Here is an 18564-nt window from a genome sequence, read left to right as displayed (position 1 = left end):
GGGATTGACTACTATAATCTCCAATCTATTAAAGCATACAATTTGCCACTTAGCATTTGTAGCAGCTTATGGTGAAATTTATTATTGGTTTGTGTTTTATATTTTGTAGTTGGTTTTCATTTTTATTTCATTTTGACTTTGACTTGAAAACATGTCCATCAGAGCTTCATAAGGCAAATTGGGATTATAAATTCGACCAAATTAGCAATACTAAAACTGAAAACTAATTTAAAAAAAATTTAAAATAGAGGAAATATATAATTAGTTTTCCCCAAACTGTAGTTTTATAAATATTTTACATGGGTAAAATGCTTTTTCACATCTAGTTTTAGTTTTTAGTTTAGGTTAATTATAACAACCTTACTGTACTTGGCATTTTAGTGTGTTAATTCCCACCCAAAGGTTATACTCCAGAGGATGCAGGTTGAGAGATTATCTTAGTTAATTAGTGTTCAGAAAAGGCAGAAATTATAATGTAATCTAGGAATTAAGTGGACCGGAACAGGCTTGAGCAGAAAAGTTAAAACTTGATTAAAAATAATGGATAAAAAGTAGAAACAGGCATGTAAAAGCAAATTTACAGATGATTTTAAAAAATAGAAAAAAAGGAGCCGTCAAAATATTTTCATGTGTTTGACTGATCTCACATTTGAAGTCAACTTCTGCGTCCTGTCCCGACAGTGTTTAGCTCTGCGATTTCACCACGGCCCTTCACGCTTGTTCAGAGAGGAAACATCAGCAAATTTTGTGTGAAGGATCATTTCTGGTGACGAGAACAGTTTTGCGATCAAAACGAGCAGTTTTCAGATGAGATTGTAAAGTCCGGCTGTGAACAGTCAAAGAGAATGATCTGAACTCTCATACTAAAAACACAGGAGTTTTTTAATGGCTTATTTTTAAGAGACTTGTTAGCCAAACAGGGAGGGAGAGAGACTTACACACAGAAAATGCCCTGAACAACATATTGACTCATTGGTGTGTTCATGGAGACAGAGCAGTCAGTTTCTTCAGCCTCGGCGTATTGAGACGGTGGGCAGTGGAAGACTTTGGAGGTGGGCTGCCCACCAAATCCGACGTTAGAGATGATCTTTTTCCACTGCCTGGATGGGCAAGACAGCTCATGTTGGTGCCAGGGGGCATATTGAGATTTCCACTAAGAGGTTGAAAGGTGCACAGGGAGATTACTTTGAACATGAGGAACGTTGGAGTCATTTTTGACAAGCATAATTCCTTTAGTACACATATCAAACGAATATGTAGGACTACTTTCCTGCATTTGTGGAATATCTCTAAAATTAGAAAACATCCTTTCTCAGAGTGATGCTAAAAAATCTAGTTCAAGCATTTATTACTTCTAGATTGGACTGGACTTTTATCAGGCTTACCTTTCAGTTAATCCGAAATGCTGCAGCGAGATTACTGACAGGCACTAGAAAGCGAGAGCATATTTCTCACATGCTGTCTTTTCTTCACTGTTAAATTCAAAATGAAATTGAAAATCCTTCTCCCTACATACAAGGTCTTGAATAACCAGGCTCCATCGTATCATTAAAGACCTCATGGTGCCATATCAGTACTTTCCCACAGCTGGCAAGCGCTTGCTCACAGGGGGTCGTCTGATTATTGGGGTTTTCTCTCTATTATTGCATAAAGCACCTCGACTTGTTGTTGTTATGTGGTGCTATATACATTTAACTGAATGCATAGCTGTTAAATCTAGTAGTAAGTCATTAGTGGACAAATGGTTGCCAGTGGTTACGGCTAAATGACCGAGAAGGTTCAGTGACACTGACTGATTAAGCTAAATGAAAACCATTAAGAGCAAAAGCAAAACGCTTTAAAATGGGCTCAAATGAACACATCTGAACATGAAAGAGGGTGTTGATGAAGGGATTTTTGATTCCAGAGGGCTTTAGATGTTGGTCAGATGAAAAAAGTTGGGAAGCACTCTAGAGTATGTAAGAACAGGAATGAATGCATATACACAGGTGTAAGGGCAGCAATGACTTAGCAAAGGGGTGATATCAGTAACTAATTGTCATAAACACATATTGATGACACTGTTGAACCTCTAAACTTGCTTTAAACTATTAGAGTGAGAAAGTGAAAGGGAACCAGAACATTAGTAGGTTCTTGTAAATCTAATGTGATACAGTCCATTGTTACTGCCATGGTGTTTAAATTCTTCTGTTAATGAGACATGATGAGGATCAGTTAAACTCAGATCAAGTTTAGTCAGTAAACTTGTCTAAATGTATAAAAAATGAGAGCAATAAATGAGAGCTGCCTGTATTCTTCATTGTTTACCCCTTCACTTGTTCAACTGGTGTGAAAATGATCTTGCAGTGCCACCTACTGCTAAAAACACTGATTCACACTGACGGGATGCAGTACACTGTGAAAGATTATGAACCAGTGACGGGACACAAACAGGTTATGGAGGTAAAACTGCTGGGACTATACCCATCTATACAAAATATATACAATCAGACCTCAAAGGTTAGACATTTAATGGTTCCAATCACTCCACGAAAACCCTGTCAAATAATGCAATTTCCTTTGGACCAATGTTAGGCCTGATACCTGTTGGTCTATAAGCTCGGCCTATAACTTTTTTCAGCTTAACTCAGAAAAGACAGTACTATCTAATTATTGTCCCTGAGAGCATTACTGCCCAAATCAGACAACGTTTGGGCTTTTTTCCTGTTCACCGAACATAAAAGCTAATGTGCAGAACCCTGGGATTATTTTCAATCAGTCTTTAAGATTTGATCCTCACATCAACCTTCTGACCTGCTCTTGTTTTGTTTTTGCTTTTTTCATGTAAGAAATATAACTAAACTCAGGACCGTTGTCTCAAAAAGCGAACACGCTTGGATTATCGTAGTGGACTGTTTTCCCATCTATCTAAAGCATCTAATTCAGTGGTTCCCAAACTTTGTTTGCTGGCCCCCCCTTTATTTTACAAGAAAAATGTTCGCGCCACCCCCACCCCCGCGCGCGCACACACACACACGCGCATGCACGCACAAACACATCCTCCAACCACACACACCCTTATTTTTCTCCATTGCGGTTTATTTCACACCTCAAAACATTTAGTAAACAATTAAGCAAATACAAGTAATCTGCAATAAATTACAGGTAGTAAGAAAATAAACTACTAACTCTTTTACGCTACGTCCACACCTACACGGCTATTTTTGACAACGCAGCTGTTTCGTCCACACGTGAACAGCGTTTGGAATCACTGAAAACGAGATTTTTTAAAACTCATTTTTTGCCTTTATGTGTGGACGAGGAATACAGAGTTCATCACGCAACGTCAAAGGTATGTGTCTTTTTTCACGCCGTGCGCCAAGTTGTTGTTTACATTAGATGAATTGCAGAATGGCAGATATTCAGATTAGCAGTATTTTGTCTCTATCTTCAGGTTTTACACGCTTACACATACACACGCAGTTACTGTTCCTCCACTTTGGGAAGGTCTGATCTAATTAATTATCTCTGATCTCCAATCTTTTAACTTCTCATAAATCTTCACATATCACCCCACATTCAAAGCTTTTGCACTGGCTGGCTGTCACATTTAGAGTTCAATTTAAAATCTTGGTTTTTACTCTTATGGCCTTATGGGGTGAAGCTCCCACCTAATGCTCTACCTTATTTACTAAGCTGGGTTCTCAGATACTCAGATAGGGCCCTTCTTATTATTCCATGGAACAGAAGACTGCGGGAGACTGTCCTTTGCAAACCATTTAACCCCTTCTCTCTCTTCATACCCATGGATGCATTTGGGTAATCTTTGTGGTGTTTTGCTCGGTCCATGCGTGTCCATTTTGCCTTTGCTGTGCTCTGGCTTTTATTGATAGGCCTACCTCGGTAAAGTGCTTTGTGACTGTTCCTTGTCTTAAAAAGTCCTATAATGAACAAATGTACTTATTTTCTCTTTTTTGGATCACTCCCTGTAAAACCCCAGTGATGGTTGTGCAGGAAAAATCCCAGTAGTAGTTTAGCAGTTTTTAAAATACTCAGACCAGCCTGTGTGGCACCAGCAACCATGCCACGTTCAGAGTTGCTTAAATTACCTTTTTGACGCTCAGTTTGAACTTCAGCGGGTCCACTTGACCGTGTCTAATTGTCTAAATGAGCTGAGTGGCTGCCATGTGATTAGCTAGTAGCTTGATGTCAGTAGCCCTTGTGTATTTAGATAAGCTAAGAAGCTGTGCTACAAGTATAAAATCCAGCACAAACCATTTGTGTGTTTACCAAAATGCATGGTTTGCTATCACAGTAACAGCTCACCCCTTTGTTTTGTGTTCAGGTACTCTTTTTTTTTTTTTTTTTTTAATTTACATTTCAAGAGTAATTATTGATTTTAAAACATTTAAAAGTACTCTTATTAACTACACTGTGTGAGCACAGGTGGAAATGGTTTATTTTTAATATTACACAACAGTCTGAGTGCTCTTAAGCTGGTTCCAGTCTGAACCCTGTGTTGGCGTTTTACCTTAACCACAAATGATGATGGAGTATTACATAAATGGTGATTCTCACTGTTATCTGTGTGGGTTACTGGTGATTATTCTTTTTTTTCTCGCTATCCTTCCCGAGGAACATTTTCTTGATAAATTGCTGTGCTTACTTATCTACTTACACTGATGCTGCCAAATGATTAAACCCCCCATGGTCGTTTATCTCCTAATACAGAAAACAAGTAAAATCAGTACAGTAAGCGAATTGGAGCTTTCCTAATCTCAGGGAAGAACATACAATTGTATACAGACTGTAAATAAAAGATGATGGTCAGCCACTGGTTTCTGAAGACCGCATGAGGCCTTGAGCTCAACATCTTGGCTGTTGCTGTGTTATTTTGAAACCAGATATGATGAGAAAACATCTGACTGCAAGAAAAAGGGACACTGCACTCTCAGTGACAGTGACTTGACCAGATGAGCTTATCATCTCATCTGGTCTTTAAGTGATGACGTGACGAATCCTGCTTCTGGGCCTAAAGTAGTCTGCGTTTAATATGGTTTTTGTGGTGTTAATTTGTTCCTGGGAATCCTCACGTTAACTTTTATAGAGTGGAAAAAAGTTAGCTTGTTTATATTATGCTAACATAGCTGTGTCACTAGCGGCCACGTAGAACATTGTTATATACCAGCTAGCCAAACTTCAGTAACCCTACAAACGTCACTGCTGTTTTGTTTTCTGTCTTCATTTATGTTGGAAGTGATAGAAGAGCTTTAAGTTTGAATGCTATATTGTATTTAGATAGAAGCTAGCGAGCTAACTTCCTGCTAATTTCTAACTCCGTTAAATGTCATAAATTCCGTTTTCATGGATGCCTGGATGTTAAACTCAATTGTTACACCTGGTAGAGCAGAACGCTGATCATTTTATTAAAGACGAAAGACTTTAGACAGTTTTTCAACTCTCAGTGATGCCAGAGTGATCGTTTGATTTATGGACCTGCAGCGGAGTTTAGGCCCAGACATGGCTAGTGACGTCAGACTTAAAGACCGGATTGTGATCATCAGACATGAAGCTAGCAACTGAGCCCAAACACTCACCAGAAAATTGTTTACTGAGGTCAAAGGTCAAGTGAGAAGTAGGGGTCAATTTAAACAGGCTTCTGTACAACCAGACTGTTTTTGCCCCCTGCTGGCCATTAGAAAAAAATGCATGTGTAAAGCACTTCTGTATTGGCTTTACCTTCTTATTGAGGTTTTCCACACATGTGGTCACTAACAACATACCATTAACTTGGAGGGTGAACCTTCTCCATTTACACTTTTTAAAAAATGTATTGCCACTGATCTAGTACTTATTCTTTTGTCACTGCTGCTATTGGTGTTTTGAATGAGAATGCTGTGTTGTTGCTTTTGCATGTTTGTGTCTGTTTGACTTTAGGTAGTGTGTGCATGTTTGCAGCTGGCTGTACTACAAATTGCCTCTTGGGGATAATAACGTTTACCTTGAACTTGACTTTACAACCTCCAGGAACCACTGCCAACCAATCAGGGAATATGTAGTTTTCCCCTGGCAACCAATGGTTGTATCACATCTAGTATGGTGGACAACTCCAAAGCAATGTGTGCATGACTTTACACGAGAAACCGCAGTGCCCACATCCACCTTTTATATACAGTCTGTGTTTGGGACTCTGATTTAGTGTTACGTTCATTAAAGCGGGCTGTAAAATGGTGCAGTGGCACATAAGTGTGAAACAAATAATCCAGCTGGGGCTTTAGGGAGGTATACAGTATGCACTTTGAAATTGAAATGTGCATAAATTCCTCTGGGATTTGTAAAGTATTCTGATTCTGAATTATTACCAATGAAACAGCCCTGCAATAAAATGTCAGGTGATCAATAATGTTGATGCAACTTTGTTGTCATTTAAAGGCGTGATAGTTTATGTGGCTGAGTTTTATTGCACTTTCTAGATGTTATCACCTTTGAGCTGATCTTATGTATGATAAAAATCATTGACTTTTTCGATACTTTTGACATTGACCTTTATTTATGATGATAGATGTTACGCGAATATTTGGTGATGTCATAGTGATTTTGGCAGCATGTTTTGGATCATTATCCTTTTGGAATATCTCTTTTGTCCTCTGGCATTCAAAGTCCTCTCTTCCTCTCATTTTGCACAATAGCTGCTCACATCCTGTGACTCTCACCTCTGCGATTCAGCATTGGGCCTAAACATTAACTGTGGCAGTCTTGGGGAGGATCACGTCAAAAATGCTGGACCCCATTTGCCAAAAGATTGTGCTTCAAATAGTCACCAGGCTTCTTTTTGTATTAATTTGCAGTTTTTGTGCTGAAGAGCAAGAAAGGTCTTTTGTTTGGACTCTGTCCATGGAGGCAGACGCTGAGCAATCTCCTTCACACTGACTGAGCGCCACCCAGTTTTCTGGGTAATGTTGTTGTTGGTTTGGTTTTTTGGGGGGGGGGTAAATATGATGAATGTGGATGTGATGAGTCATTTAGCTAATTACCACTTTGAAGCCTGTATTTTTATCAGTATTCTTGTTTTCTTCTTATTTTCTTGGTGATTTAGAAATGATACAAAGTTGATTTAACTTGGAAACATTTGAGATTTAGAGATCGTGCTCAGTTCTGGTGTGTCAGCACTCGACACTTTATTAATGGCAGGTCAGGCCTGTTTTTTTTGTTCCTTCACGCCTACCTTCATTCTTTGTTTTGGAAACATTCAGAGATTTTGGTCCATAAAGATATGATAGGATCATGAAGTTGCTGCAGATTTGTTAGCTCCACTCCCAGTTTACGTCCGGTCAAGTCTTTTTTTCAAGAAATGAGACAATGAGCTCATTTTAATGAACCTGTGTGAATACAGCCTCAGTTTTCTCTTCTTAGGCTGAGTTGACACTCTGTGTTCCGCCAATATCTTGGGCTCACTTTGGACTCCATAACATTTAAATGTCACAGTAAAAAGCTACAGAATTTTAGGCAAATTCAGCTTTCCTTATGGACAATGCAGCTAGAATGTTTCTACACTTGTTCATTAACATGAGAAACAATAAATCCATAGAATCACCAGTCAACATAACTTTTTTTGCCATCCTTATTTAACCACCCTTCCATTCTGGAATAACACACACTTGAGTTTTTTTTGTCTGATTTGTTATTTGCGTTTCTTTTTTGCTGTATATTTGTGTGTCTCTGATATTAAACCATTATGTGATCTTCGCTGAAACTAGATGTAAATGAGCAGTTTTGTTATTATCTGGCATGTTTAATATATATATTTTCATACTAACGTTCATTTGCATGCATTGTTCATGTTAAATTTAGAGAAAAATCAGCACTTAGACCAGTCAATCTAGCAACAACAACAAAGTCGTTTTGTTGCCAAGTTTGAACTTCAGCAGGTCGTCTTGACCATGTCTACATACCTAAATGCACTAAGTTGGTGCCGTGTGATTGACTAATTAGATATTTATGTTACCATGCAGTTTAGTATCTAACTGAACTCAAGATCACAATGAAATAAAAACAAAAGGACACTTTAAATTCTTTTATTAAGGATTTTTCTTCTGTATAGTCATGAAGGAGTTTCTCTGTTCCACATGTTAGCTGGTCAGCAGCACATCTGTACAACCATCTGTACAACAGGAGGGCAAATGTAACAGAATGAAATGATAATGAAACCAGTGGCTTCTGGTAGAAGGCAGCTCAGACAGCTAGACAACACCTGACTGACTGAAGAGATGCTCCCCCCTCCAATCTATTTACAGCAAGGTTGGTCACTGAACAGAGACCAGCTAAAATTAAAATTCAAAAGGTTATGACATAAAAAAGGAGGGCAAAATAAACTAAAATTTAATCATGAAAGACCTGCTAAAAGGTGCATCTGGATTTAGTTTATTTACATTCCAATTTCAAGCAATGCCCACAGACCTCTGATCATAAATTAACATCTGCCGGCCTTAATGAGGTCAGTACCAAGACAGCAGACAGCGATGCTGCCGTTTTATCTAAAAACTGTACTACCGACACTCACTCAAACTTTAATTGAGCTTCTGGTGGAAGTACAAAAAACAGGCTTTACACGAGGGCCTTTCATTTTGTTCCAGCGAAGCAACCTCAATTCTCCACTGAAAACATCTTTTCACTTCAGTTTAATTTCAGGTTTTTTGAAATGTTTTCCTCATTTCTGCTTGAGTCATCTTTTCTTCAATCTCCTCATTCAATTTTTCCCATTTTTAGTCATTTCATTTTCATTTTCCCAATTCACAGTTACACAAATAATTTCTTCTACTGTGATAACCTACCTACACTATCAATTAGTCAATAAGTCACAACTTGAAAGAGGACACCCAAAAAAGGTTTCATTTGTTATTCTGAGGGTCAGCTACAGTGTTTAGTTCAACTGAGTTAATTCAGGCTTGCAAGTCAAAAAATAGAAAAATCTGAAATAAAAGTGGCCCTATTGTGCTTATTTTTATTATATTCTTGGACTTTAATAGTGTTACCTCATGTGATTGACAGTTCAAAGTAATTTTATTGATCTTATATTGAGCCTAGGTGTAGCACTTGAGTTCATCCATCATCTAAAACAAGCCAAGCAACCTTTCTTCTGATTGGCAGCCCCTCACTAACAGAAGGTTTATACAGCCAGTGGGTGGAGCTTCTCTGTTCATAACCAAAGCTCTGCGCTCCTACTTGCATATATGTTGACCTCCATTATTCGAAACTTTGCCCATCCAGCACTGTAACAGCATTAAGCACAATAGGACCACTTTAACATTCATTTGTTTTACCCTCAAATTTACCACTAACAGAGGTCAGGAGACATGAACCATCTCTCCTGATTGAGGTGAACTCCATAATGGTCAGAATCACCGTCCCGGTGCTTTCACTCCAACTGTCTCATTAAAAGCATTCGATTTCAAAGACCATCAGCCCTGCTGCGTTTCACCTGACATGACCAGAGGTGAATAAAAGCATACAGCTACATTCATGTGTGGTCCCTCCCCATGATCTATAGGGAATTTAAAGGTTATAAATAAAGACCCGTTAACAGAAAAACACGTAGTCATTGCAGTTAAAAAAAAAAACAAAAAAGGAAAACCTTGAGCTTATAGTACTTTCTGAGAGAAATGGTAACATGTTGGTGTTTAGTCATGAGCGTCATACTTCATCCTGACATGAAACGTATCCATCAGCCTCATCATCATATAAAAAGACTCTTTTTGCAGGCTCCAGCTGCTGACGCCTCATTAAGTTGTTTCTACACAGGAATGCCAGAAAATATCAGCACAATCAGGTTCGGTTGTGTCCTCACTACTGGAACTGCTCTGTGTGATGTGATTAAGGCCAGCCAGCTGCCTGGGGTGGAGTATGCAGGAGGCAGGAAGATCACCGGCTCTAACTCCTCCACCCTGCCCCCAGTCACACATTGATGCAATCTGACATCATGCCGGCAAGTTAAATACACGCTTAATATCCAATCCAACTGCAGCAGACACTCTAGTGTAGACTAGAAAAAGTTCAGGGTTGAAGTGTGAAAACAGTTTACAGTACAGTGACACTTTCACATTTGAGGAGTGTAAACAGAGGAGCATGAAGTCTTTCAAACAAACAAAGAACTGCCTGAAATTGGGGGGGAAACGGTACTTTTAAACAAAATCAAAAATAAATGCCTCTCTGATAGCCTTCAACACAGTACTGCAAGCTGGCAATTTGTCTGTTTCACCACTAGAGGGCATCAACAGTAAAAGTTGGAATGGAAAGGAACTGAAATGACCACATGTGGGAACGTGTCAGTGACATTAAGATACTTCAGTGACAGTAGTATTGTGTGATTAGCTGAACCCCCCCCAAAAAAAACAAAAACAAAAAACAAAACCAAAATTACCCAAACCATCACGCTTGCTTAAAGTGAGACTTTAAAGAACGCCACATCTCTTCTACTGCATACATTCAACTTTTCCAGTGACTGAAATAACAAAACTGGACAGCAGCAGAAAGCAAGCGTGCCATCTGCAGACACAAATTCATCCTTTATCTGTCTTGTTATTGAATGCTGAGTGAAGTTTAACCCAAATGAACTGGAAATGAAGCTTATGCACAAATCTGTTTGCAACACACTGAGTTTGCAGGTTAGCAGGTGCTCCTAGAAAAATGACAGTACCACTTAAAGGTATAAAACAATGTGGGTGTAACAGAAAGCAGGATTTCATTTGAGCACTTTTTACTGGCTAGATGCGCCTAATAAACTGGCAGGTGAGAGTAGTTTATGCGTATGATAGCCTTAATCGTCTGTGATCCTCATGGCTCTAAGACTGGTTTTTAATCAGAACTGGGCTGAAACAACATGGCAGTTCTGGATGCAGTTCCTATAACGACTGCAAATTTCCTGTGATACTACAAAGGCAGCAATCAGTTCTTGAAACGAGATTTTTGGTGGCATATTTGAGAAAAATAAGAGGTATGTTTAGGTTAGCTGGCTTGTCACAGGTGTCTCAGCCTGTCATGCTTCTTATAATAATAATAATAATAATAATAATGGATTTATATAGCACTTTTCAAGGTACCCAAAGCGCTTTACAATGCCACTATTCATTCACTCTCACATTCACACACTGGTGGAGGCAAGCTACGGTTGTAGCCACAGCTGCCCTGGGGCAGACTGACAGAAGCAAGGCTGCCATTTCGCGCCATCGGCCCCTCTGGCCACTTATAACTTAACTTCCCGGAGAGCTAAGATCCCAATTTTATATTTTGATGAGCCTGCATGTGGTTTTCAGTGTATGAGCTTGATATGTTGCGGATCTGAAACGAGCAGGTTTGGTCTGACTGACTTGCGGGTGTAAGGTGGTGGTTGGTCCCGGTGTGGACTGTAGTGGAAAGTCTGCAGCAGGTCCCGTCAGCAGCTTTATTTGCTTTTTGATATCAACGATTCTCTTGCTTTTCTGCGTTTCATCTCATTTCATATTCTCCTCCTGTGGCTTCTCCTTTATATCGGCCTCTGGTGAAAATGCGACGACACAGAAACGCGCTGAATTTCCGTTCTCTCGATGCATCTGGAGGTGGCGTTGGAGCATTGTTTTGATGTTGTGGGTGTGTGTGCAAAGCAAAAAGAGGACATAATATAAAAAACACATTAAAGCCTGGGGCTAGAGTACAGGAGCAGTGCAAAGGTGCCAAAAAACAAAACAGCTTTTTGTTTGTTTTAGATATTTTTTTTTTTGTGGTAATTGCTTTCACTTTGAGATCAAAGCCACAGGGCCTGCAAAAACAGCTTCCATTAATACTGATGAAACAGTTTCCATTTTCTCCTCAAATGATTAATTATTACTGTCTGCTCCTTTTGGACTGAACCTGTATTACAACCCCAAAAAACTGAAAGACACCGTCTCTTCTTCCTCCTTATTTCCACGTTTGAGGGTCATCTGACTCCTGGCCAGCCGATGCTTTGTGTCACCCACCCCCAGCTTTGAAACTCCTTACTGTTCAGTTCTGGTCCTCTTAGAGATTTGTCCACTACAGTCTGGCTAACTTGGCACCCAGCTGTGCTTTAGGACTTTTGCTCAGCAGTGGCAGCAGGCGTGGCCAGACTCTCTGGCTTCACAATCTGGTAGGTGATCAAGTACTCTGGGTAAGCCTGAGGACAAAGAATACATGAAAGTCAAACAAACTGTTATGATTTCAGTGCAAGGGAAAAAAACGTGGGTTACTACAAGAAAGACAAAGTAAATTAAGTATGATCTTTTAAAGGCTGGGTAAGTATTTCAAATGTGTGTATGCTGAGGATTTTTGGAATTTACAGTGTTGGTCCTTTTGAGGATTTAAACACCCAGTCACACGGGCCTAGAGACCAGCTGGCGACTGCCTGGCAACCTCCATTCGCTAGGAAAAAAATTATAATTCTCTGAGTGCTTATGATTGATTGCTAAAGCCCCAGTCACATGGTCACCATTTCATACCACAATTCTGAAAACATGACAGTTCTTACTTGGTACCTTGGGTACCAGGCAGTGTATGTACTGAGGTACAACTGTAGGGGGCAGCATACGGCTACAAGTGGCTATATGCAGAATAAGAAGATGGCAACTGGTGCTGCTGCCCTTATAGGTTTGGTATCAAGAATCATGTAATTCTACTGGTACTGGTACCAATTAGTAAATTCCTGGTATTGTGACATCCGTGCTAGAGACTGGTCAGTGTTCCCATTGGGAATGACAGTAATAATGTGTATTCCCTGAAAGGCTGGTGAGTGAGTAGTTCGGGTTGCTTGCCATTACTGGGTGAAATTGGCTGTGGTGCTGCATCGACAAGGTCCTTACGATTACTTTGGTCACAACTGTGCAAACAGTTTGCATGGAAGATGCCAAATGTCTGCAAAGACTTGCCACTACTCACTAAAAGCTTGTTTCCGCCGCTGAAAAAACATGAATAAATACATACATTTTTTGCATGAGTTATTATGTCCAAATTTCAAAAGTTGGACTTAGTAACTCAAACTTCCAAGTACCTTGAAATTTAGAAGGCAAAAATGTTTTTCTGTGTGTACCAACCTGCTCCCCTCTGTAGATGACATACTCTGCATATGCCAGACCATTGACACTGGGTCGTCCTATTACGGAGTGGTGACCAGGAGGGGCGTGGGCCATTTTCATTGCACTAAACTGAAGGAATGATTTACCGAGTGTCACCCGACAGAACAGCATCTGTCTGCAAACACACACAAACACACAGACGCACACCATGGAATCGATAAAATCAGTTTATTTGATCTTTCGGTAAGGCAATTTTTATTTCAAGAATATTTTAAGAAACGAAAAAGATCTCGCTAAAGCTGCTCAGGCCGATGTGAGCACCCACCTGTGACATATGTAGCAGGAGCGGTCTTTGTGGGTTGGACAACCTGTTCCTCCGCCGATCCCATACACGTACTGATTGCTCTTGGAGGAGTTCTCGGCAAAATAGATGCCAGCGCCAAACATGCCTCCGATGTATGCATGACGCTCATCAAAGCCCTTATGGATAATTGCGTTGATGAAGGGAGAACCTGGAAGGCCCGAAAAGTGAGAAATGACACAAAATATTCAGCTGCTTCCACTGTGAGCATGTCTGTCCTGACAGTGATGCCTGCATCAGAAATGTCTTCAGATACAAGAGTAATACATAAAAGATCACAGCAGACTCTGAAGATGCCAGAAAAGGTAGTGTACTGCGTACTGGAAACTGAGCTAAGAAACTGGGAGGATTCCACTCTACGGCAGTTAAAAAGAAAGATAATATTACAGTTAATTACAAAGCACCTTAGTCCTCAAGAGAACTATGAAACTAGGAGAGGACGGAGGAAGTGCAGAGTGCGACGCTTCCTTACTTTCCCTCCATGTAAGGAAACAGAATTTATGCATTTCACATACTCCGGTTAATTCATCTTTTTGAGCTTTAGAGGACGGCATGCTGACAGCCAAAGCTGTCACAGATATTTAAGGTGCTTCGACTGATTCACCACATCAGCTCATGTACTGATTTTTAAAGTAGATATCAGGAGCTGTCGGATACCTTTGAGCGGTGCAGTTCTTTTAAGTCTTTGCAGGAACTCATGTAGAGTTGAACCTATGGACCTTTTTTATGCTGTCTAAATTTTAACCTCGTGGTTAAACCTGCCACCATGTTAGCCTCAGTGTCTGTAGAAATCATCCAAAACTGAATGGTATGCGTGCTCCTATTCTCCAAAATGCTGTATGACAGTTAAACGCTGCAGGTTAAATGGATCTGGTGTAATGTTTGTAGTCGATGCCGCAGCGCCGACGTGGATGTGTCAGACTGCAGCAGAGTTATCACACAATCAATAATAAGCACTTTCACGGTCCAATACTATGTGAGGAGGAAAGGGAGGAGCGCTGCCAGAGCCCTACAAGAAGATGTCCAACGGGCTACCCGTGTGTGTTTCTGACCCCCATAACATCAGAATGCCATGAGCACAGCATGAGGACCCGACATCCTTTACTGGGACATGCGCTCAGAGTCCAGCACAGCCAGACTATGACAACTAATGACAACTGAGCTGCACTGAGCTGTGATTACCCCTTCCAATAAAGGATGTTGGGCCCTGCTCATGAAGTCAGTTTCTGACAGATAATGTGATAAATATGCTTATGGGTGGCCATCTGGAGGTCATTCTGTGGGGCTCTAGTGGTGCTTCTTCTGTTTCTCATCGATCAAAAGAGCAGACAGTAGTCCTGCAGCAGCAGACCATCTTGTGATGGCATGTATGGGCTGGACTATCTATGCAAGTTGAAAGGGATGCAGGTACCATCTCATGATACCAAAAGTTCCAAAAACATTAATAAAAGGAAAAAAAAATACTGGTAGCTGTCTCAGCCTCCCAGTAGGTACATGTATGGTATCGCATTCACAAAGTTGGGTGTCCACACTCCCTGCCCACCCCGCAGGGCGCTGACAACACCGTTAACTAGAGTAAAATTCAAAACTACTCCCCTTTTTGGGGATGAATTGGGGTTTTTTTCTAGTCCACTTGATGATGGATTCACAGCAAGAGTAATACTAAGTTTAACTAACTGTCCTATACTGAGATAATCCAATTTTGGATTCGTGTGCTTAGCTGTGTTTGTTGGAAGAGTTCATTCCTTTTCAGATGTTTGGTACATGAGTCAAATGTATTTCACAAATATTCATTACAGGAGTGCAAATGTTTGTCAGAGCATTTCAGCATAAAAAAGTAAATCAGCAGGACTATATTTAAAGCTCAGCATGCTTTCATATTTTACCACATGCACAGTGTTTTATTTACCGTGAAAGAGCATGCGCTCGTTGTGGTGGTTGTGATTCTCATCTGCAATTTCCTTTTGTCTGTGTGTGTATCTTTCCCGCAGCTTCTTATTCACAACCTTCTGAATCTGCAGTCAGAGGAAAGAGAGGACGGAAACAGCACACATAAAATGCTTAATTTATGTCCAGATTGCTTTTTCTTTTTTTGCTTTAAAGGAGGGAAGAAAATAAAAATCACTTATTTCTGTATTTGTACAGTGTGATGTGTTTTGTAGGTCATACTTTAATGATGTTGTAGCGGCTGAAGACCCCGCCCGCGTTGCCTCCGTCGCGGTGCTCTCTGATCGTGCTCTGTAGCTGAGGAGGAAATCATCAAACATAACAACAATGAATCATCATAAACACTAAACTTTTTTTCCCTCAGATTTCTAAAATGAGATAAGATGAGATGAGATGAGAGAGCCTTTATTTGTCAGTTGCAGTTGCCCACAGAGATGAGAGACCTTGCCGACCGTACATACAATACACAAACATCACATTGGGGAGACAGGTCAGGCCAGGTAGCAAGGAAAAAAAAACATCGAAATGTGTAACACAAAAGGATAATACAGGAATGCACAGATATCAACACACCATAGCACAATAAACACAGACAAGCAACATGGGAGAGTATTCCAGTGTGTACAGCTGATCTGGGACCGCTGCAATCTTTGATTGCGCCTCCAGCTGATCCGGTGTCCACATCAGATGGGAGTGACACTTTTCACATGGATACATTTGAAAACGCTGTTTTCGCATTGCAGTGTGGACAGTGAACCCGGAGCTTTTTCGAAAACGATGACACATTTTAGTCATGTGATGCAGTCATGTGACCAATTAACCTAAGATAGCGGAGTTGTTTTGTTTGCTCTCAATTTTGACAGCCCTATTAAAGATTAATATCAGTTTGTACATGCTCCAGATCGCTTTTCTTCAATTCAATTCTTTAATTCTCACTCGCTTTTGCAACTTTGTACTTTTGTGTTACTCGCAGCAACAACACCACCTCATTGTTAACTCGATGTGAAAAGTTAAAATAACTATAAAGTGTGAGAGGAAAGCAGCAGCTCATTCAATCAAGAGTAGATGCCTTCACAGTGCCTGTGGGGAAATGTGGCATAATACAGCAAAAATAATGTGTGCAAAATAATTGTAGGTAAAAATATTTCATCTGCTTTCCTTCTGGTATTTAAAAAAACAAATCAGTCCAGACTCCATGACTGTCATTTGTCAAGTTGTCGAGGAAGAATTACAGATGAAATTACCTGTTAAATTTCTTTTAACATGTGACTGTTCTCATTAATTTCAGCTCATTCACACTGATATCGGCTGTCTCGTTCAATCGCGGCTTCTCAATTACGAGAGCAATGCAGGCAGTGGAGCAGCTCCACAGATATGAAACCTCTCGTTCAGCTGGCTGCTGTGACACCGCGTGATGTGTCTTTAGGCACATGGTTGAAATTACTGTTCAAGCAAATGAATAAATGTTGTTTCACACTGAAAGAAATTCATGCAGGTGGTAAGATAAAAAAAAAAGGTGCTATGAATTTAAATGTGGTCAGTGTCGTGTGTAGGTTACATGTGCTTAAAGGGGCGTTTGCGTACCTCCTCCTCCACAGACTGGAATTCCTTGTCATCCGGTTGCAGGTCGATCAACATGGTGCCCTGGCTGGAGCAGTGGAACGTCAGGTATGGGTTTGCACCTATGAGCAAATATTTGCAAGAGAGATCAAGATGTTTAATTCAACTAAATTTTAATTAAAAAGGTAAAGGAAAATTATACAAATTATATTGTTCAGGAACGACAGTCATTTTTACACACAGAGACTCGACTTGACTGACAATCAGTTTCATGGCTTCATGTTAGTTAATGACATATTAATCAAATAAAAAATCCTGAGTTGATTCCAAGTGTTGATTCCAGGAAATTGATGAAGTCCAAAGAGGTGCTGATGCAAGTGAAGAGCCCATCATTAGGTTTACATTTGTTTTTTCAACCTATCAGTTGAGATAGCAAAGAGTTTAGGAAATGATAACTAAAGTGGATGATCAGAGTTACTTTCATGGTTAGGAAAAACTACTTCACAACATCTTGTCAAGTCAAAAACACTCTTGAGCAGGTATCACGAATCACTGCCAACCTCTGTGATAGGAGAAGCCTTCATTAGTGTAAGACAGCAAGGCACAAACTACTTGTATCTAATCCAAGTGTTTGACATGTAGATATAAAATGAGACATTTCCTGGATAACATATCTGAACATTAGTAGAATATAATGTTATTGATTGTGAAATACGTCTAACTGATTGTTTTAAATATTTATTGGCAAGTTTTATTAACACCCCCCCCTTCCTTTGAATGCTTTTCCACTCAGTTACACTCAGTGCGCTGTTCTCTTCTAGTATACTGACCTTGCTGGCCTCCCAGCAGTCTCTCGATGCCCTTGATGAGTTTGTGTCTGTGACCGTAGGCGTTGATGCCGATCTCCTTCAGCTCTTCGTGACCCATGTCTGCCAGCACATCCAGTGAAATCTGCCCAGAGATGGCAAAAAAAAAACAGAAGAAAAAAAGAGTGCACTTGTTATTTTTCCCATTGCCTCTAGTTATACAGTCATAAAAAATTGATTTAACAATGCCTTAATGTATTTAACAGTAAGTCATGTGCCGATAGTGGCAGCAGGTCATGCTACAAGCTGATAATCTGAACTGTCCGCTGTAAAGAGTGATGAGTTCAGTGATCTAAGATGTACCGCGGAGAAAATAGGTCTGACAAATATTCATGAAAAACAGCAGCCGCACAAAGAAAAGGTCAATGAATGGATGGCAGTAATCAAGCCAGTTGATATGCAAATTGACAACGGCGAAGTCATCGCCGCTCTCCTGAATTTGTTCAGGGTGAGTAGAAATGAGATTCATCCTTGAGGCAGAGATAACTTTCCCTCCGCGCTGCCTTGATCACTGATACAGGTGTAAATCATCACAGCTTGAGTAGTCTGCTGGGAGTTTACTGCGACGTGCTCCGCGGAGAAATAAGCTAAGCAGAAACCTGTCACACCGCGGAGGGGTAAACTATAGAATAAAACAATTTGAAGAAAGGACCAAAAACTGGTTAAATTAAACAAAACTGTTTGAAAAACACTAGAATTCAAACTGCTTTTCGCGTGAGAACTTCACATCTGTTTTTATTCTTTAAGGCGCTGACCTCAGACATTATTAAGGCCCTGGGCAAACCTCCTC

At 40.1% G+C, this 18564-nt stretch overlaps 1 protein-coding gene across 3 annotated transcripts in view; it reads right to left on the bottom strand.

Moving 5' to 3' along the window:
* Window positions 1-8038: 8038 nt before the first annotated feature.
* The window catches only part of LOC309709875 (poly [ADP-ribose] polymerase tankyrase-1), a 109308-nt gene continuing 98782 nt past the window's right edge, over window positions 8039-18564 (bottom strand). For all 3 annotated transcript variants that reach the window (XM_082538779.1, XM_082538780.1, XM_082538781.1), the window contains 7 exons: window positions 17739-17859; window positions 16933-17030; window positions 15571-15645; window positions 15311-15416; window positions 13366-13552; window positions 13059-13215; window positions 8039-12145 (listed from right to left, as the gene is read on the bottom strand). In XM_082538779.1, coding sequence (XP_082394905.1) covers window positions 12059-12145; window positions 13059-13215; window positions 13366-13552; window positions 15311-15416; window positions 15571-15645; window positions 16933-17030; window positions 17739-17859 — 831 coding nt within the window. In that variant the 3' untranslated portion in view covers window positions 8039-12058. The remainder of the gene's footprint in view (window positions 12146-13058; window positions 13216-13365; window positions 13553-15310; window positions 15417-15570; window positions 15646-16932; window positions 17031-17738; window positions 17860-18564) is intronic.

The sequence above is a fragment of the Aulonocara stuartgranti genome (assembly GCF_965226115.1).
Source record: "Aulonocara stuartgranti genome assembly, chromosome: 7".
Classification (NCBI taxonomy): Eukaryota; Metazoa; Chordata; class Actinopteri; order Cichliformes; family Cichlidae; genus Aulonocara; species Aulonocara stuartgranti.
This window is presented reverse-complemented; position numbering and strand designations above follow the sequence as displayed.